This window comes from Bidens hawaiensis, unplaced genomic scaffold, assembly GCF_021521415.1.
Source record: "Bidens hawaiensis isolate Kalapana, Puna unplaced genomic scaffold, B.hawaiensis_p1.1 tig00013648_1, whole genome shotgun sequence".
NCBI classification, from domain to species: Eukaryota; Viridiplantae; Streptophyta; class Magnoliopsida; order Asterales; family Asteraceae; genus Bidens; species Bidens hawaiensis.
Genome location: NW_027492159.1, coordinates 51,727 through 74,362, shown reverse-complemented (window position 1 = coordinate 74,362; position 22,636 = coordinate 51,727). Strand labels below are relative to the sequence as shown.

The 22,636-nt window shown below is 33.2% G+C and overlaps 2 protein-coding genes across 2 annotated transcripts; both read left to right on the top strand.

Annotated features, from left to right (window-relative positions):
• Positions 1-6,612: 6,612 nt before the first annotated feature.
• On the top strand, positions 6,613-8,081 carry LOC143544634 (uncharacterized). The gene is made up of 4 exons (XM_077036694.1): positions 6,613-6,905; positions 7,006-7,082; positions 7,160-7,196; positions 7,296-8,081. The coding sequence occupies exons 1-4, from the start codon at positions 6,644-6,646 to the stop codon at positions 7,415-7,417; spliced, it is 498 nt and encodes a 165-aa protein (XP_076892809.1). The 5' UTR covers positions 6,613-6,643; the 3' UTR covers positions 7,418-8,081.
• Positions 8,082-16,993: 8,912 nt separating this feature from the next.
• Positions 16,994-21,192, top strand: LOC143544633 (SAGA-associated factor 11-like). The gene is made up of 3 exons (XM_077036693.1): positions 16,994-17,035; positions 18,806-19,114; positions 20,966-21,192. Exons 1-3 carry the CDS (start codon positions 16,994-16,996, stop codon positions 21,026-21,028), a joined length of 414 nt encoding a protein of 137 aa, XP_076892808.1. The 3' UTR covers positions 21,029-21,192.
• The last annotated feature ends 1,444 nt before the right edge of the window (positions 21,193-22,636 follow it).

Genomic DNA, 22,636 nt, shown 5'->3' with positions numbered 1-22,636 from the left:
AAAGGAAACGAATTGAAATTCGATGATTCATGTATCACCATAGCTTTTCGAATTTTCAATTTTAAATCCCAACAATAAATGAATATATAAGTAAAGAAATGAATTGAAATTCGACGATTCATGTATGACCTTTCGAATTATAATAAGTAAAGAAAACGGGTTGAAACTCGACAATTCGTGTAATAGCGCAACCTTTAGAAATATCTATATGAACACGGAAAAAAAAACGAATTAAACTTGACTATTCTCATAACCAATGTCTTTTTAAAACCGTAATATGAACAATGAAGTCTTAGAAATCACACATTGTAAGAATCATCGTAACTTGTGTGTTCCAAACATACGTAATCAACTTGAACCAAAAGTTTGGGTATTTGTGTATCACCACAACTTGACAGACTTTCAGTTAAAACAAATCAAAATGCGTAATTAAATCGAACCAAAAGCTGGTTATTCGTGTATCACCACGACTCGTCAGACTTTTAGTTAAAACACATTGTAAAACATTGAGGGTCGGAGTCACACGTCGCATGAAACATCATGACTTGCGTGACATCCTAAGGAGTGCAACCATATCCTTATCACAAAGAGGACATGTTTTTTAAGAAGATGAAATATCGAAACACCGAACTTGAAGATTGCTTGAAATTGCTTTTGAGAAATCTTGTTTTAGGCCTAAGGACTTGTGTGTGTGTGTACTTGTGTTCATGAGGCGTAAATGAAATCAGTAGTACAGTAATCCAGTGATAGTAAGTGCGTTTAAACAATCAAGTAAAGGCTCACATATTCTATCATGCAACCCTAACAAATAAACAAATAAGCTATAGCTACCTAGAACACTACGTCTAATGTTCTATCTTATAGCCATGACTCTGATACCAATCTGTAACACCCCGGCTAAAGCGGAAACGCCTGAGTGTGACGTACAGATTGCTCAAACACACGTGACACTATTAGGTGACCATAATAACATTATGTCATTTAACTCTTCATGTAACACAAGTTTATCAAATAATACAAGTTGTAACAAATAAATAAACAAATGATAAGTTACTCTTTGAATATCCTATAGGCATGCTATGTGTCTTCTAACTTTCATCCTCGTATCTTTACACCTGTAACATATGTATAAAATAAAGTCAGCTACGAACATAGCTGGTGAGCTTCCACAGTTTAAATACGTACGTAAAAACCATACAACTCATGGACAAGTGATAAACGAGCAAGTAAGTCCTTTCCAACTGGTAACAACTAACGTACCCGGGAAATTGCGCAAGTAAGGTCCTTTCCAGTTGATAGCAATCAACGTACTCGGATAATGAGGCCCTTTTCCACTCGATACAAATGGACCGGAGTGCAAAGGGGGGCGTATGATCATACTTAATGAGGCTTCCCAACCGTGCAAGTAATACAAGTAAGACACAAGTCCATATACGAATTGTAGTTTTGTAATAGAAGTAACAATACTTGAATTTCAATATGGATACATATGCTACCCCAAAACAATAAAAATATTAAAAAGTTGTGGTGAAAAACTCACCTTGAAATTGAAGATAAACGTTGCAATGAAAACCGAAAGCATGATAACGAAACCGAAGCGGTCGAACATGCGTTAAAGAAATCCGAAACGATTGAACTTCTCGAACTATAATTAAAACAAAAGCAAGTCTAACTATCGGGATTGAAAAGGTTAAAATTATTTTGTTAACGGAGTTAAGCATTATTTAATGTAACTTTTATTATTTTATGGCATTTTTATATTTTAATAATATTGTTTAAGCTTTAACGATTTAAATTAATATTTTATTAATAACTTAACGCTAATACGAGAATTATGATATTTGCGAATCACGGATTTTAACTATAGTTTTATCTTAAAAAAAAGATTATGTTTACAATTTATAAAAGGTAACGAGCTATAGTCAACGAAACGGAAAAATAAAATAATTTTATCGGGTTTAATGAAGGTGAACGTTAGTTTTTAGGTGAAAAATGTAAAACTTAGATTTATACATAATTTATTTATGTTAAAATGATTTTATTTGATTTAAAATAATTTTTAATAATCTATTTGGTTTATTTAATAATAAAGACGACTTAAAAGAATTCGGTTCATTTCCGGTCGGACCCGGACTCAACTTTAGGTTGGGTTCGTTTCCGACATGGTAAAAAGTATTATATTTTAGAGAGTGAAATGAAAAGAATTAGTTTTAGATGTTGGATAAATAAAATAACTAAACCGAACCGAATAAATACATAAGCGAGTCAAGATCGTTTTTGATGACCTACACTATTGTTAAATAAATAATATAACATTAAGTTCTAAACGACACGAACAAGCAGAAACTAAAAACATACCCGGAACAAGAACTTAGATAATAAAAGAAGAAATCTTGAACTTCACGGGTTGACTTCATAAATCAAAGTAGGTGAAAATCACCAAAATGAGAAAATAACAAGAATTTTTTGTAAATTGAGTTGTGAGGAAATGGGAAGGAATAGAGCTCTATTTATAAGTGAAGTGAGCTAGAGTTGTTTCAATTATATTAAATTGGTCAAAATACTTAATAGGTCATGAATGCCATTTAAAACTTGTAATTGATCATAAAAAATAAATTGTAACCTACAATTTATATTCAAACACATTTATTATCATCATAAAGAATTTTGACCAAGATTTAAATGTAGTAGGAATGTATTTTTCTTTATCTTTTAAAACCAACTAAGTAAAAAAAATGTGACATAATTAAATAATAATAAAAAAAAGTACTTTGGTTATACGTAAGTAATGTTATCTATGCAACATTTGAATAAAGTGTGTGTATATATATATATTAGTAATGGTTAATATATTTAAATAACTTTAGGAAAAGCTATTACATATGAAATATGTAACATATGATTGTATTTATAACTAAATGGATCACCTCGACTAATAAAATGGATTAGTTTTCAAAATATATTTACTCTTTAGTCCTTGAACTTTGAGGTGCAGTCTATATGAAATAGAATTTATATAACTTGGATATTTTTATATTTTACCCGCACAGTTTGCAAATTGTTTTATCTTTAAAACATTGACTTTCGTTAATTGCACAAAATTAATTGAAAGCGACAAATGATAACCGTAAATCCTCAGAATTCAATACGAATAGAAAATGAAGGTATGATAAACGACGAACAAGAGTACATTAAAATGAAAAACCGGGTCAGTTTAACGAACACAATACTAACTCAAAAATGACGAATGTCATTTGAAGTGAAACTTAAGAATCTTTTAATAATATATATATTTATAAACAAAAACCGAAAATTTGAAATGGGTCGGGTTTTCAGATTTGAAAAGTAACGAATGTTACAGTGAATTAAGAGATTCAAATTTGTTTTCAGATTAGTCAAATCTCTATCCAAAATAAATCTCTTTTCTTCTCCGATTGGTGAACTCGCCGGAGAATCACCAAACACCACCAAACGAATAACTCTTGAATCCGTTGATATCACAATAACGATCCTGAATAGGCCTAAGGCTCTGATACCAATTGTAAGTCCCGTGGAGGATCTTTCAATATGATATCAACTGATCTTAATGTTGGTGCGGAAATCCAACACAAGCTGATACAAGAGTAATTATAAAGAACACAAAGGATTGCTTCAAAACACACGTTATGATTAATGTCGGGTGCTTAAGCACAATGTTTACAATACTCGTCTAATGTATCTATGATACTAGACGGCCAAAATCACACATACGTCAACAACCCCTAAACCCTATACAAGATATCTATAAATATGGTAGCCAACATACCAGCCCAACAAAAGCCCAAAGCCCACCGAGAACCATAAGGTTCTCGGCTTACATACAAAACATGAAACCGGAATTAACTAAGTGCAAACCATCAAGTATAGACCCAACATTACGAAAACGAGAAACTTGATTTTTACATGTAAAATGGTGAGATATATTTTATAGTTAATTTAAATAATTTTTATTTAATTTTAAAAGGTTTCTATAGTTTTATTTTGATTTTTAAATGACTAAAATGATTTAGTAATTATTAATAAGCTGAATAAAAAAATATATAAAAGAGGGTGTCTGACCCGAGTTTCGAACCCGGGTCTCGATGTCATAAGGTCAATGTGCAGCCAGTTGCTCTAAGCTTCATATTCGTTTGGAATACAGTTTTGAATACATATATATATTAACAGGTTTTAATGGTTTTAATTGACAAAAATAATAATAATATAAACAGGATGAGAGGACGCGTGACCCGGGTTTCAAAACCGGGTCTCTTGGTTACAAACACCACAGACTAACCAGTTGAGCTATCATACATTATCAGTTTCATATGAAAATCATTATTTATAAACAAAACAGTGGGTTCATCATCTCCATTTCAAGAACATAAACCCTAAAAATTCAATTCTCAATTTCTGTTCATTGATTGTTAAAATTACTTTAGGGGTTTTGTTTGTTGGATCAAAACTAACAGAATATATATAAAAATTACCTTAAATGATGTTGATTTGGTTGAAACCCCGTTGCCGGAAAAATTAATAAAGAAGCTCCCAATTATAGAAAATCAGTGTATTAGAGGGGGATTAAGAGAAGTGAACGAGTTGTTTGTGAGCTTAGGCATCTATTAATACTACGAGGTGGAGTGTCTTTGCATTAATTCGCATTAATTCGTTTGATTTGGGTTCCGGATTTTCCGGCGTGAATCGCGGGTTTTATTAACGCGTTTAAAGATGTTATATCGCAATTAAATAGTTGGTTGTTGCTTAATATTGACGGAGAATCATTTTGGTATATTTACTTGGGGTTAAAATGCGTGCAAAAGAAGATTTGGGCTACCTCCGGCGCCGATTCCGGCGGCCGGAGCTTTAGGCCGGAAAACCGTGAAGGAGGGGGGGGCGGGTGAGGGTTGAGTTTATTTAATTTATTAATTTTATTTTGAATATTTTACAATTTAGTCCCTAAAGATTCATAATTGTTTTAAATGGAAACTTAATATATTTTTTTAAGTTAATATAAGTTTTCAAAGTTTACCTTTCTAACTCTAAACTTTATATGGTTTTCGGTTTTGGATTATTTACGCGTTTTAAGCGAGTTATCGATAAGCCTCGTGATTTCATAAGAAATGGAACGTGGTAATAAATGAACGAACGTTTAAACATAAATGTCGGGAATTCTTTATTAATAATCATGACAAAATAATCAAACGACCCAACAGGTCGAGTTTACAAATACAAATACGAATCGAAAATTGACGAATGTCACAGTTTAGCTCAGCATAATAATAATAACAATGTAAACAAATATGTAAAAGGACAGTAACACCACTGAGTTAACGTTAAACGACACTTTACTCGAAAAAAATATTTTCGGACGAAATTCGCAAATATGACCAAACCTCAGGGACTATTTTGGCACTTTACTCATATAATAAAGAAATAGTGAAAAGACATGTCTACCCCTGACTTAACGATTAAGTTTAACGAGGTTAGTGATTTGGATGTAATTGGCAAGAATTGAGAAACGTGAAGGGTCCATATACAAAAAATAAACTTTTTGGACTAAATTCGCATTATTTGCCATACCACAAGGACGAAAATGGCACTTTACTCTAACCAAAATATTATATTGCCAGAAGTTAATCAAGTTTTACGAAGTTTAGTTGAAAATGTGAATAAACTACGTACTAAACTTTGACCAATATATCATCCGCTTTCCTATAAATTATCTACGTATTCCAGAAGGTTTATAAGAAATTAATATTGTGATTGTCCAAATTTCCCCTAGTTTGAAGCATTTGACCTCATGCATTACATATAAGAATATAAAAAATACGCATAAAATGTATATCTGTGTATGTGCTTGTATTTAATTTAGACAAAAGACCAAATATATACAATTTTCTAAAATAAATATATCTTATACTTGTTAAAATCTAATACATTCTTGTTGATTGATATGATAAATAATATAACAGTTAACACGGTTATCGCAATTCTCAACGTATTATTGGTTTCGAAGAAAACGTCCTCAGCCATCATCATGTTGTAAGTCATATATAAATAAATATACTGTAAGTGTCACTGTATCCGTGTATCGTAAGAGAGGAAGTACGACTTTGAAACTAACCATTTGCCTTCAAAAAATTAAATAGCATTAATTAATAGAGAGGGTGTGGAATGGTGAAGTCCTCTAAAAGTTCCTGTTTGACAACTTCGCCGTAGCTAGCTTACTTTCTCCATGCTTGATCTATAGATTAAGTCCATTCTCTAGTCTTACAAACCATGTCCACACCCAGTACGTACCTATGGTCCCATTAATTCATTTATTGTATGTATTTAATTATTTATGTGTATATGTACATGCAATTAGAATAGAATATTTTATTTGTTTAATGAAGCTTACATATAGACAAGTCCATCCTTAGACTTTTAAGGGTAAGGGTCTTAGTCATCATGCCCATTTCTTTGGTAAATTAGCTTTCAGATTCAAATCATGTTAAACCAATAATTTTGTGTTCTCATGATGATTGTTTAACGATTTATGAATTCAAGAACACCACCTAGCTAGCTTGATATATATATAGTCACTTACTTTCTGATCTTGAAGGCTTAAAAAGATTCAAGAAAGATGATCAAGGATGGAGATTGTGATGGTTCAGACATGAATGATCACTTGTGTCGCAAGAAACTCGAAGATGACGATGGAAATAACACGAAGTCAAGCGAGAGCTCAGGGAATAACAGTGTGGCGGATCGACAAGAGGATGAGAAAATGGGTACATCTACTAGAGTTAGGCAATATGTTAGATCTAAGATGCCTAGATTGAGATGGACTCCAGAACTTCATCACGAATTTGTTCGAGCGGTGAAACGACTAGGCGGCCAAGAAAGTAATTCATCAGTTAAATCTTTCTTGAAATTCATGTTATTTTTTGGGATTTTTATATTGTAAATGATTTTCCTTAATTGATTTACTATGTGTTTGTGTAGGAGCAACTCCTAAACTGGTTTTACAATTGATGAACATAAAGGGTCTCAACATTGCTCATGTAAAAAGCCATCTACAGGTAATTAATACTATAATAATTAAACAATTTCATGTATTTTTAAGATTATTGACATATTAAATTTCTTAAATATATAGATGTATAGAAGCAAAAGGATAGATGATCAGGGCCAAGGTATGTTTGCTTTTGTCAAATTAGGGTTTTCAAGATTCTTGATCTTTCTAGATTTGCAATGGTTATTAACTTATTACATTTTATACTTTCAATTTTTAGTAATAAATGAAGGAGACCACTATGCTATAAGAAACAATCACCATGTTCACAGTTTATGGCAGCTTCCCATGTTCAATCCAAGATCACCAAATCCAAGGTACCCATTTCAATTTCTTTCATGAATTACTCATTTAAGTCTTTATGTTCTCGAACTAACACGTTCCAATCGCATTATCCATCGACGTGGTAGTTATGTGGCACGCGTGAGATCCAGAGACCACGGTAGAATTACAAATCATGAATTGGTCAAAGGCGTTGGATCTTACTATACTAGCAAGATTGTGAACTCGTCTACGGAGAAACAAAATTACAAGATTGCCCATTGTGGTCAGTTTGAAGATGAAGCAAGATTGATGCAACAATGGGTAATCAAACAAGCCTTGATCAACACTAGTCCCACACTTGTAGACCATCAGCTCATTAATATTCAAAGATTTGATAGCTCAACTGAAACGAAGAAACGAAAAGCTGTAGACGGTGGTCTTGATTTGAGTCTATCATTGAGTGTGAAGGTTAGATCACAAGAAGATGAAATTGAAGAAGTAGATAGCTCTTTGTCTCTTTCTTTATTCCCTTCTTCTCCAAAGAGAAAACGCGTATGAATTCGAGATGGGTGAGTACTCTAGATCTGACTATATGAATTCGAGAATTCTAGTGAGATGTTGTTGGTACTCGCTTATATTTAGGGTTTTTAAGGTTGTTTAAGGATTATTATTGTTATTCATCGCAAGCACTTGTTTAGGGTTTTTAAGGATGTTTGTATGAAACTATGTTGTTTTGTTTGTGTTTTGTCTTTTAATCGTTACTTCACAGTTGAAGTTGCTACTGATGTTAGTGCTAATGTCTTTGCTCATATATATCCTTGGATCTGATTTCAAGCAAAGATAATTAGAATATCTGTTATACAGCCTATACTTGCTAATAATCAATTGTTGACATCTTATTTAAACCAAAAAAATAAACTAAATAAAAGAACAATATTGTTCGAATATGGTGACGCATAAAAGGAATATATTGGGTATAATTTAAAAAGAAAAAAATCAAATCAAATGTATGCATTCTTAGTTTGGTTTGGATTATTAGTAAAAAATCAGTGACAGGTAAATAGGTCGCTGGTATTTTCATCGACAAATATCAATTTTATATAGTAGTTATCGGCCTTTAATGATAATTTTTAGTCTATGCAGGAAAAACAACTTAAACTTGATGTAATGCTTACCACGGATCGTGTTTGACGATTTGCAGGTTTCTGACATGAACTTGAAAATTTGTTTTGTTTTGTAAGAGGTAAGAGGTTTCATGAGTTAATACGAAAATGACTTCATTATTACTTTTTTAATAGAAGAGTTTGTTTTGCTTTATTATTATTATTTTTTTTTTGCCTATAATTACTAAAAGAAATAATAAAAATGCAAATAAGCATTTAAACGATAAAACATGATACTTATTTTTCATTTATTTTTTAAATTATGAAACAAATACACACCTCAACATAAGTAATGATATCAAGGCATCACGCACATTTTTAAGAACTTTTAGTTTTTTTATTATACTATTTTTAATAAACGAATTAAACAAGTCAACCCTGATTTGACATGTCAACCCGAACACAACACGTTTAGCTTAGCATATTTACACCTCCAACTTAAAATGGTTCCATATCCATTATATGTAAAACCAAATCCTAGGTTTCATGTCAATCAGATTTGTAACCATGTGGCATATTCATATCACACACCACAATGTTTAACTATATTCTAGCATTAGGTTAGATCCCGTGTTACACACGACGGAAAATATATAAAACTTCACACACACAATATATATATGTGTGTGTGTGCACACGCGCGCGCGTGTGTTATATACATTTAACGAATTGTAATGTCAGATAATCTAGCATTATTATTATAATAAGGTATCATATTGTTGTTTTAATTAAAGGAACCCTAATAAAAAGATAAACAAAAAATAACAATTTAAAATATAATTTTAAGTTATGCCACATATTTCTAACTTATATCATGAAACAAAAAAAACATATTAGTTAAAACTTCATCATCTTCTGAAGTCATATATTGTAAACTATGAAGCTTAAACATGTATATATGTTGTAACATAAATTGTGTGTTATAAAAACTATTTTTATTGAAATTATAAAACATTTAAGTACACAACATAAAAAATGCTAAAAATATGAATATAACAATGAGATATAATTATAATTTTTATTAAACTGCGCGTCTAATAAAGCAACAATATAATCCAAACATCGTGACTTAAACCACCATTTCAATCCAAACATCCAGTCCAAACGTTCATAAATAATTTCCTAAAATCGAAAAAATAATAATACTAACAAATTCTCAAAATTTAAAAAAATAACAATGAAAACAATTAATTGTGTTTATTATCCAATAAAATGATGATTATAATAATTTATTTTGAAACTTTCTTTAACTTATGAGTTAATGTTTAAAATTAATGTTCAATTAACATGTAAAAATTATATAAATGAAAAATTGATGAGTTGTAAGCCTTTATAAACATGCTAGTTAAATACCATGTGGAAGCCTTGTATTGTTTTAATAGTATAGTAAGAATAGTAAGATTTCTAACTACAAGATATCTATCATCTAAATAAAAACTGCATTGTAATGATATTATATATATGTGTGTGTATTTACGTGTGTGAATGTATATATAAATTTTTAATTAAGGAGGGCAAACATTCTTGCCATGCATGAACATGGATCCATAATATATTATCACACAACCCTAAGATTAAGGTGAACACACATTGTCTTTACTTGTTCAGTTCTTGTTGTTTACAAACTTTCAAATCCATTGTGTTTCCCTATGCATGTATTTTTAATCTTGGTACAAAGCTACTACATACTTCAATGTCCGTTTGTTTTATATTGTTTTCGGTTTTCCTTTTATATATTTAGTATTTTATCAACGCTCCTCATGATGCAAATCCTTACTTTTATCTAAAACTCAAAAATAGCATTTACAAATAATTAAACAGTAAACATGTTGTCACATTATAATGTGTATAAATAATTAGTTACAGAATAACTCCGCACTTATAAGGATCAATGTATCACTACTAGAGAAGTTTGCTTTTGCGACCAATTAGTTGTCGCAAAGCGGCCTAGATGGCCTGTTGTCACCACTTTACAACCAAAACCGCGGTGGGAAAAGCCATCACAATTGGCCTATTGGCTTTACCACCAATTTATGACCACCTATGATTTGGCGACCAAACTGTTGCGACAACTGAAAACGTTGGAAATATTGCAACCAAATATTGCGACCGCATTGTTGCCGCCAAAGACAGTTGCCACCAAATAATGCGACCGCATGTCATTGATTGTTGCGACCCTTTTGTAACCGCTTTTCACTGATTATTGCGGCCGCTTTGCGACCACTTGTTACTTTTCCAGCCATTTTGTATTCTAAAGCTGTAATTTAACAATTATCAAAATTATATCAAACATTCAAAAAATATTAAAAATTAAACATGATATAGCCCATATCAATTAACTACGAATGATTTTGTTTTCCGTGGGAAATCTGTCACTAAATATGATATCGTTTTACACAATACAAAATCTGTTACCGGGTTTTCTAGTAGTGTATATAGTAACTAGTAATATAAAACTCCCTGTAAGAAATAACCATGTGGATATGAAGTTAGTAGGAGGATATAATAGAACCTCTATAATTTAATACTTGATAAATTCATAACTTTAATAAAATTAATAATTTGTTTGGTTCTGACTTGGGACCAGTATAAAATTTGACCTCAATCGATAAAATAATAAGATGATAACCTTTTTGAAATCTCAATATATGTATATTGGTGCCAACAAAACTATAAAATAATATCACTAAAAGATTTCAAATTTTAAAATTGTATGGTAAAAGATTAATAGATAGTCGCTTGTTTTTGTTACACTTCAAATATTTATTGAGTTTATCTTTAAATCTCCTCGTTGCATTAAAGAGTTAGAGCATTGTCTTCTCGTATTGCAATAAAAAGTTGTGAAAAGTTATTGCCGTTTCCAATGCTTCTTTCCGAATGACCAGTTCCAAAGCTGTTGAATTGTCCTCAACTTCGTCATCGACCGGATTTTAATGGCACCCACAACAATTTCTTCGATTCGTTTAATAACTACAAAAGGTCATGCATAAAACTTTTTAAACTAGTAAGTTATTAATTTATCGATATAATAATATCTAGCTAAATTAATAAAATATTGTAGTCTCAACATTATTAATTTATACAGATTTTATTGTAAATGTAATTCTCCTGTTAGAGAAGTAAACAGATAAAAATGTAAATTTTTGAAAGTTTAAGATCTAATTGAATATTCAGATTTAACTTGTTTATGGCACATTTTTCCTTACCGGTATACGTACGGTTCTTTAATTATTATCCTGAACTTTGAAAAATGTTTGACTTCGTGAATCCTCATAAATTTTATCCATTTTCCAGTTTATTGACATTGATTTTGTGTAACATGATCAATGAATCTTACATTTCTAGAAGTCTAAAAGTGCATCAAAAGTGTTTATTTGATTATGGCTTTTTTAAAATGAGTTTTTAAAAAAGTGTTTGGATTAGTTTATGTGGTTGGAAAAGCCATAAGCATTTTTTAAAAAATGTTTGGCTTAGCTTATTTACGTAAAATGACCAAAAATGGTAAAGGGTTGGTAAATTAATAAAAATCCAATCAAAAAGCCAAAAGTATTTTTGAAAAACCCCAAATTGGAGCTTTTGGAAAAGTGTTTTTTCAAGCCAAAACAAAAGGGGCTTTTACATTTGCCAAACACCTTTTTTGCTTATTGGCTTCTTGAAAAAGCCAATAAGCATTTTTCAAACTCAATCTCAAACACCCTCTTAGATCTCTCCTGAATAAAGCCCGGCTATTTTACTAGATTAATTATAATGTTATATTAGGGTCTCTGTAGTGGAGACTCAAAAAAGTATTTTTTTTGTTAATATCTTCAACATGTAGACAAGTTTTTATTTTGTATTTTTTTTTTTTGTTTTATTTATTTATTTTTTTATCAAGTTTAGCCACAGCGAATGACGTTCCTTGTAGTAAACAAATAATGTTAAAATTAATTAAACAAAAAACTTAAAAATAAAAGGGAGAGATATAATGGTCCTTTGACCAAACTATTGCTCCAAACAATGTCGTATGGAAAACATATAAAAAAAAGAAAAGAAAAAAAAAACAGCCCCACTATAGTGTTGTGGGGGCGTCACCAAAGGCTTTGGGGGGGGGGGGGGGGTTGACGCAGAACGATTACAAATGCATTTAACCCCGTGTGCATAATAGCTAACGTTACCCTTTCGGACAAAATTAGACAGTGAAATGAAGTAAGAGAATTATTAAAAATGGAAAATAGGGAGACTGCTATTCTAGAAAAGTCATTGTAGTCGTCCAAATGTCATTATCACGACCAAATTAGTCGCCCCCTTTCCCTCCATATTCGAATGTCACTTTCTCTTTAACTTAAGCAATTTATAAAGCTTTAACCAAAGAAAACATTCAAACAAACTTAGACTATGTGCAGTGGTTTTAACATATCGTGCATGTTAAAGTGTCACGTCAGTCATTTTGTAACGTATTTGTGAGATTTTAACTAATTAACATTTCACTTTGATGTAGTTGTTTTAACTAAACAACACATTAAATATAAATAAAAATGTGATCATCTGATTGGGAATGAACCCCACCTCTCACACCGCTCAACCCCGTTAAATCCTTGACGAAATCCTCTTTGGTACCCTCTTTTACCACTTGCGAAGCGAAGTTAGGGCGTTGGTATAGCACCCAGTGCACTCTATAAAATATATATATATATACTAAAATACACAAGACAAAATAAACCATCCAAGCCATGGTCGATTTTGGCTAGGTTACAAAGAAACAGGTGATACTTTAGTTGGTATACATACCCCCCCCCCCCCCCCAAATGCTGAAAGAATCATCATATGCCCAAAAAGATAGATTGTTGTGAACCATACTTGACGTGCAGGATTCGAACTATATCAGTTCCGGTCAACAGTCACTCACTTTTGACAGTTACACGATTCCAAATTTCACGGGATTTAGCCAATTGAAATAATATCATTGAGAAATTGGAATCTAATCATTATATTAATACTCCTTATTAAGTTAATAATAATTATTTATCAGTTCATAATCATCAAGACAGTTTGGCCGTGTGGTCTAAGTAGAGATGGTCAAAAAAACCGGTCCGGGAACCGGTTTGCCGGTTTAAACCGGAAACCGGTTTTTACGAAAACCGGTTTTTTAAAAACCGGTTTGACCGGTTTACAAACCGTCGGTTCGTATTTCGGTTACACGTTTTAGAGCCAAAACCGGTTAACGAACCGGTTATTAAAAAAACCGGTTTTTTTTAATAACCGGTTATAAAAAAACCGGTTTTTGTGGAAAAACCGGTTAACCGGTTTTTCCATAACCGGTTAAAAACCGGTTTTTTCCGTTGTTGGCTATATAGCCGTTTTTTTTTTTTTTGACCGTTTTTTTTTTTTTTACCATTTTACCCCCACAAACATCTATATATAGTTTAGGTTGGGTATTGGTTAGATCACACTCGATTATACAACTCCAAACGCTCTAAACGTTTATTTCATACGCGATTATTTTGTTATCTCACGCTCAATTATACCACATTACCACTCCATACGCTCTTATTTCGTAGTCGATTATCATGGCCTCCCAAAGTGCTGCTTCATCCGTCAACATGGGTGCCTCGAACACGGGAGAAACGGTCGTTCGGGTCATCCCCACGAAACGAAACCAAGATGTTTGGCAACATTTCGACCTATGCGAAATGTCTAACGGTAGCCAAAAAGCTCGATGCAAACATTGTTTGAAGTTTTATGGCAAAGATGCAAACTCCACTTTAAAAGCGCATGTACAAAGGCCCTTTTGCAAGGCCTTGAAGGACGAATCGGGAAGTAGTTCGCAGCCGGAGATGACGAATCAAGGAACGGTGTTTACGTACGACCTTGAAGCGGTACGTCAAAAGTTTTCAAACTTTGTGATTCAACAAACACTTCCTTTCAACCACTTCGACAACCCTCAATTCACGGAGATGATGCAAAAGTATGTTCAACCACGCTACCAACACGTAAGTCGTTCGACCCTTAGAAGAGATTGTCTTAAAGCATGGAAAAACGCTAAATCCGAACTAATTTCATACTTTTCAAACTTACAAACTGGTGTAAACTTAACAACGGATGTGTGGTCGGTACCTAATGGTTCGCCCGACTCATACATTTGTGTGACGGCTCATTGGGTTGACCCCGAGTCGTGGCAAATGATGAAACGAACCGTTGCGTTTCAATTGTTTGATTACCCGCACACGGGTAGAAATATTGTTAAACTCTTGGATAAAGTCATTCGACAATACAAGATTGAACATAAAATCTTTTCAATTTCGTTTGATAACGCGTCCAACAATACGGCCGCGGTTGGCCATTTAAAATTAAAGTATAAACCTATTTGTGATGGAGCGTTTTTTCATAGCCGATGCATTGCACATATTATCAACTTGGCCGTGCAAGATGGGTTAAACGTGATCGAAACACAAAGAAACAATTTTAAAAGAATGTTACGAGATGTTTTCAGCAACAATAAAACATTTTCAAGATACAAAAAATTTTGTGTAGAAGCTAATTGTCAATGGTTGGGGCCAAATTGGGATTGTCCAACAAGATGGAACTCGACTTGTGATATGTTTGAGAAAGCCATCCAACAAAAAGAATCATTAATTGCGTTTCATCAAATTTTGTCAAGTAGGGGTAAATGTGCACCGTACGATCCTAGAAACTGGTTATTGATTGAGATCGTTACGGAGGTCCTTCAAATTTTTAAATCTTGCACATCTAGTTTATCCGGGGTTTACTATCCAACAAGCCCCATTGCTTTACAAAAATTGCTGTCATGTGCACAAAGTTGAGTGAACTTCATTGTAGGGGTGCACCTTATTTTGATATGGGTGTAAAAATGAAAGAAAAATTTAGAAAATATTTTCAAGAACTACCCGCTGTTTTGACATGTGCTGCTGCGTTAAACCCTTGCATCAACGTTGGTGGTGTTGAAGCTTTAATAGAAAAAATTTGTGATGAGCTAGAGTTAAACGACGATCAAAACCCCTATTATAGCCAAACTTTAAAGAATGCTTTCAACACCACCTTGTCAAACATGTATGATGTTTACCTTACAAAATACGGGTCGTCTTCCCAAATTCATGACTCGTTAAGAGCTGTTGCCCAATCCCAATCCCAAACCGACCTTGAAATGGGGATGTACTACATGATTTGGGAAGACGCCGGTAAACGTCAAAAGGTAAACACCCCAAGCAGTGAACTTGGAAGGTATGGTGGTACCAACTTTGTGAAACACATGACTCCGGATGAATTTAGAAGTCTTGATTTGCTGGCTTGGTGGAGAGGTAAGGAGGATGAGTTTCCGATCCTCGCCGCCATGGCCAAAGATTTACTAACGGTCTAAGCTTCCACGGTAGCTTCGGAGTCTGCTTTTTCTGTTTCTGGCAGGGTTATATCGACTAGGAGGACTCGACTCACTCCACCAGCTGTAGAGATGTCGATTTGCTACAAGGATTACTTGGACTCTTTAGATAGGCACAACATCAACGCTCACTCGAGGGGGAAATGGAGTATGAGGCGGGCTTGTATGAAGAAGAGGTCAATCAAGGACACACTCAACCAATGACCGATGAAGAAGCCGCGTACGACGATTACCTAAGAAATAGCTCGGGATCGGGTAGCGAAGAAAATTAGTTAAAGAAACAGCAAACATGGAGGCAAATAATGAGTAAGAAACAGCAAGTCGTTCATGTAATCGTGTCTAAGCATTCTTTAATGTTTGTATTTTTGAGTTACGAATATGCGATAACGATTTAATGTTTGTATTTTTAATATAAAAACTATAAATGAAAGTTATGTGTTTTTAATCTTCCAAGCAAAGAACCCTAACAACGAAAGCAAAGAATGGCTTCGGTCTTCCAAACTAAACCCTAAACCCTAAACCCAAAAAAAAAAAAAAAAAAAAAAAAAAAAACCGGTTAACATAAAAACCGGTTATTAAAAAACCGGTTAATAAAAAAACCGGTTTATTAACCGGTTCTAACCGGTTTCTAAACCGGTCCTAACCGGTTAGACCGGTTAGGGTTTAGGGAGACAAAAACCGGTTATTAACCGGTCCGGTTATTAACCGGTCCGGTTATTAACCGAACCGGTTTTTTTCCGGGCCAAAAAAAACCGGTCTGGTTAATAACCGAACCGGTTTTTTAAAAAAACGGATTTGTGCACCTCTGGGTCTAAGGCGCCAGATTTAGGCTCTGGACCGAAAGGGCGTGGGTTCAAATCCCCCAGCTGTCATAAGCAATATATATATACACATATATCTTTTTAATATCCATTTCCACAAATCGGATCCGTTTTTCACTCCAACCCCAAATCAATTCTCCATCAAATCATCAATTTCCGATCAAATCTCATCATCACTCAATTCCATCAATTAATTTCCGGTACGCGCCAATTACTTGCTCGATCTGTGGATTGATTGATTGCTAAGTGTTTTGTTTGATGTTTGATTGTTGTTGTTGGATATTAGGTACTGATCATTATGTCTGCTCCTGATGAGAATAACACCTCAAATCATACACGGGTTTGTTTGTTTGATTGATTGATTATTATTCATCAGTACTTATTGTGTTGTTGAATACTTGAATCTAGGGGTGTTCTTTGGGTTCATTTTCCGGGGTTCGGGTTGTTTTTGGTCAGGTTAAAGTGACCCGATCATCCACTTATAACTTTTCCATAAGTCAATAAAAATTACAACTTTGTAACTTATTAACTTATCCCCTCACAATACCAAACACCTTTTAACCTTTTCAAAAGTTAATAAGTCATAAGTTGCTTAAAATAACCAATCCCAAACACCCCCTTAATTGTGTTGTTGAATCTAGGGGTGTTCTATGGGTTCATTTTTCGGGTTGTTCGGGTTTTTGGTCAGGTAAAAGTGATACAATAATCGACCGTATAAATTCGGGTTGATTGTGTTTGGGTGGCCTCGGGTCTGGTATGGTTTTCTGGTATGTCCTGCAAATTTTGGTTTTAGTTTTTTCATATTGCAGATTCTTATATAATTAAATGACGCCTCGCGTATGAAAACCAGTCCATTTTATGCTTCACTTTAAGACCCTTTCGCCTCGTGCTTTTGTAAACCAAGTTCGTATTGCCTTTGATGATTTTCTAGGCCTGTAAGCGAGCAGACATTTAGTGAATCGTTCGGCTGGAACTTCGTTTATGCTCGTTTATTTGATAAATGAACGAACATGAACAAAAGTTTTTGCTCATTTACTTAAAACGAAGGAACATGAACACGTGTTGTTTGCTCATTTTTATTTTTTATGTTTGCTCTTTTGCATTCAATTATGTTCGTTACTTTACGTTTATTTAAGTTCGTTCATTTACATTTGTTAATGAACTAGATTTTTCTACCCGGCGCGTTGCGCCTGGGCAGTTGGCAAAACTCCAGTGTTGAAACACGGATGTTGGTAAAATCCGACTGTTACGACGATAGATCGACATGAATTCGGTCAATACCGGCTGCGTTCGTTACGATATAGACACCGTTGGTAAATTTGAGGGTTAAAACCCAAAAAATTAATTCGTCAAATTAACATATAAAAACATTAACATATAAGAAAACAAAATATTTAAGACGATGTTTATTTGGTTGGCAAACCCGGGCGATGGTAAAACCCAAGCGTTTTCGGTCCCGAGCATTGAGGCGGTAAATTGACACGAATTCGGTCGGTTTAGATTACGTGTCTTACGGTACCGGAACTAAAAAATGAAAAAAATATAGAACTTGAGGTGGACCAACGACCAATTGGGGGGGCGGTCGGTGGCATTGTCGGTCATGGGCTTTAAATAAGGTTGCAAGTCTGCTCGAACTCAGTCGGTTCCTTTTAGATTTGTTATGGTCCATAGGTCCCAAAACTAAAACAAAAAGAATTAACGTTTGGTCAGTTTCCATTACGTTTATTATGGTAACTGAACTAAAAAAAATCACCGACCAATACGGTGCCGCCAAGTGGCCCAATGGGCCACTTGCGGCACCAAACTTGTTAATTATATATAGTAATAATTCATTTAAATTTTGTAGCCCATTAATATTTAGCTCGTCCGTTCATCTATGTTCAGTACTTCAGTTCCGTCAACAAACACAAACTAGCATGAACACATTCATTTCCTTAACAAACACAAACAGCAAAACTCAATTCATTTAATCGTTCCTGTTTCATCATTCGTTCGGTTTAACTTAAACAAACAGACACGAACATGCTCTATTCATTTTCACTTGAATTATATACATGCCTAATAACTTCACTTATTATTGATCATTATTGATTGAATTTTATTTCTACAGCTTGCATCACATTTCTTTGGTGAGCTTTTAGACTCTGTAATAATGGATGTTGCATCCGAGTGTCACCGAATTGCAAAATTAGGGCTTGACCGAAATCTAGATGATGAAGAAGAAGAACTGAGGTTGTCTGCACAAGCAAGGGCCCGAGTTGCAGATCCGAGTAATAGTGAAGCTAATAACAAATATGTTGTTGACATTTTTGGTCAAACACATCCTGCGGTTGCTGCTGAAATATTTGACTGCATGAATTGTGGCCGGGCGATTGTTGCTGGAAGATTTGCTCCTCATCTAGAGAAATGCATGGGAAAGGTAATTGTTTCATTTCCATTTTGTTAGTTAAATTGTTGGTCATATCCCTTTATATATTTTGTCATATATAAATCTGATCTAAACTGTTCGCTTTTGTTAGAAACTTATTCCTTTAAGAATTTATGCTTTATATTGACAATTCCAGCAATCATTATGCACGTGCGCTAGGGTGTTAGTCGGGTCGTGTTCGCAGGCTGGTGGATCCAACCCGACACGAACCCGAAAATTTGACGTGAACACGACCCGAACATCGGGCCAGACATGTGAACCCGAACGACATACATATTTGTTTGTTGACCCGAATGCGACCCCTTTGACACAAAAATTTTTATTTAATTTTTATTTTTTCATGTATTAACACTCTAAATTTATATGTTTGCAAAAAAAAAAAAAAAACAAAGTTATATAAAGATTTACAATATAATCATAAAAGCTTATATCAAATTTCTCGTTAGTTTTAAATTTTTGTATAAGATAACCAATTTAACTTATTACATAAAACATATGTTAAAAAATAAATAATTAGGTTAAACGGATCAACCTTCAAATCAGCCGGGTTGGCCGAACTCGTTTATACCAAACCCAATCCTGCTAATTTGATGTTAGGTTCGTGTTGCATCAGAAAATATAGGCCTAAATAGGCCTGTAAACGAAACGGCTGAACACTAGGGTGTTTTGTTCTTGCTTGTTCATTTCACTTTATCCAAACAAACGATAATGTTCGTATTTGTTTTAAGTTTGTTTTCTGTTCTAAACGAACATAAAGGAACATGAGTAACAATAATATCCACATTTAAGCCTAAATACCATCATTATTAGTATGATGATTCAACAACATCCCATATTTAAGAAGTTAAACAATGATAACCAATTTAATGTTTAACTACCATTGGTTATCTTCTGCTGCTACCTTATGCTACTGAAAAGTTAAAACTCAAAATCAAATTAAGAATCAACAGGCAGCTCTAAAATTTGAAAATCAAATGGGTTGAATCGCGCTGATGGCTCTAAAATCTCAATGGGCTGATAAGCTGACTAGCCTTTTAGTGTTATTAATTAATAAATTTGAATGAATATGTAAGAGAACAAATGTAGAAGAACCTAAATGAATGAACATAAACAAACCTCAAAAGGGACATGTGTTCATGCTTGTTTGTTTGTTTGATTAAGCGAACAAAAACTGTTGTTCATGTTTGTTCGTTTAGTAAGCGAACATAAAAATACCTCCGGCCTAATAGCTCACTAAACGTTTGGTTCGTTTACAGGCCTAGTAAGCCAAAGATAACCCATTGTTGACTTAATGGGTTAGGGTAAAACCATATACTTTTTCATCAAAAATATTTTTAAAATTTGTAAATAGTTTTCTTTTGAATACGATATTACGATTATATATAAAAAAAATTTCAAATGGTAGTCAGTTATTTATTAATAAAACTTCTCAGATTTCAGATGGCTTTAAACATTTGAAAAACCTTAGGTGCGTTTTGACCTAGTTGACCCATTTGACTCGTTTCTATTTTAACTAAGTTTTGAAACTTCTGTTTGACTAGTTTAAGATAAATAATATTTGAGTCGATGCAATTACTATTTTTATTTGCAATTATTAATCATAACATTTGTTCCTCTCTCAAATTTTAAATATTTGATGTGTATAAATCTCTGATAGTAAACATTAAACAAGCAGCCATGATTAGCCATTTATGTGTGTTCAATTTTAGCTCTTTATTTCATCAAAACTTCTAAATTTCATTTTTCAGTTGTCATATGCTTGTTTCTTTTGGCGCCATTAAGAAAACACAAAAACATAAATTTTATTGATCAAAGATTTAATGTTGTTTTGGGGTTTTGCAGGGAAGGAAGGCGACGCGAGTTAAAGCAACAAGAAGTAGTACTGCTGCTGCACAGAATCGCTAGCGTACTTATAGGTTATCCCATTATTCAGAAACTATGAAAAAAGATTATGAGTATGACTCATTTCCTTGTGGAATATTTTTACTATCGTTAATCTGCAGTTTCATAATTTTGTTTTTATGGTTTAATACTATAACCGAAAGCGTGTAGACATTGTAGTTATTGTGCAAATTTAAATTGCGAATCAAACCGAAACCTATTTGGTTGAACTATTGGATGGATTTTATTAGTGAAAATATAATTTGAAGTTGTGCTCAAACACATGTTTAAGTTTAACCATAGTAACAACTATAGGGATAAGAATATACCAAACACATAGAATAGAATGATCAAGACCGACAAGTTATATCCACATTAACTAGGAAATATGATCCAAGAACATATCCAATGAATGATCAAGAGTGGATAGGATGGTAAGGATGGGGCATATCCACTAAAGATGTAATGATCACAAGGTCAAGGCATTGATACACAATGACCAGGTGGGATGGTAAGTATCTCTAGTGCATTCACTTAATAATTTCAAATGCATACAGACACAATATATGATGAGGTGGCATGTCAAATAGTCATAGATATTTAACGCGTTCCTGATATGAAATGTATCTAAACCATAACACTCAAAGGATCGAATCATAAACCGTCGGCCATAGAGAATCGAAAGTGTTTGGTGGAATGATTGATTGTGAACTGTGATTAATAAAAAACATTGTGGTGGAATACTTAATTGCTCTAGAAAAACACTAAACAAAGAGATGTTGTCATAAAGGAAAGATGGATCAAGTTCCCTGTAGAGAGAAGTTAAAGAAAGATATACTAAAAGTTAGGTTTTTTATTCTGATCATAACATGCATCCATGCAATTGTATATTCTATTAATGATTAAACTATATTTGTTTTTGAACGGTTTTAGTACAGAAGTCTAGAACAGTGGTTTTCTCTCCAGCTAGTGGCATACATTTGTTGGAATCGAACTGGGACCCCATGAGCTAGGTTTCCATAAAATTCTTGTCACATGTTTGGTTCAAATCATGGCAAATCCCTTGCCTCAACGCCTAGCCTTTGCCAACTAAGCTAAGAATCGTTGACAGTGATTAAAGGATATTATATACGAAATCAAATACAAAATGTATAGAATGTACTACCTGGTGCACAAAGTGATCAGGTGCAGTAATAAAACGATCATGTTCCTTTCAAAAATAGGACGGATTGAGGGTTTTGTCTTAATTATTCGTGCACGTAACATATGATATGTAATTATAAAACATTTTACAACGTTTGTTATTTATTATGTAAAAGTTTGGAAGTGTGATCTTTATATTTAATGTTTATAGAATGTTTAGTTATTTAATATTTAAAAAACTATTATTTTTGTTTGCGTGATAATTTGTTTATAACATTCGTAAATATATAACACTAGATTTTATCTCCCGTATTACGGGGGTTGTTTTATATTATTCATTTTTAATATTTATATATATATATATAATATAAAAATGAAAACCCAAAAATCCTATGTGTCGCGATGTTGTCGCTCCCCCTTTTATGGAAGCCACCAGATTGCTTGATTTTTAAATTGAGGTCTCTCATTGAACTAACCCAAATTCATGGG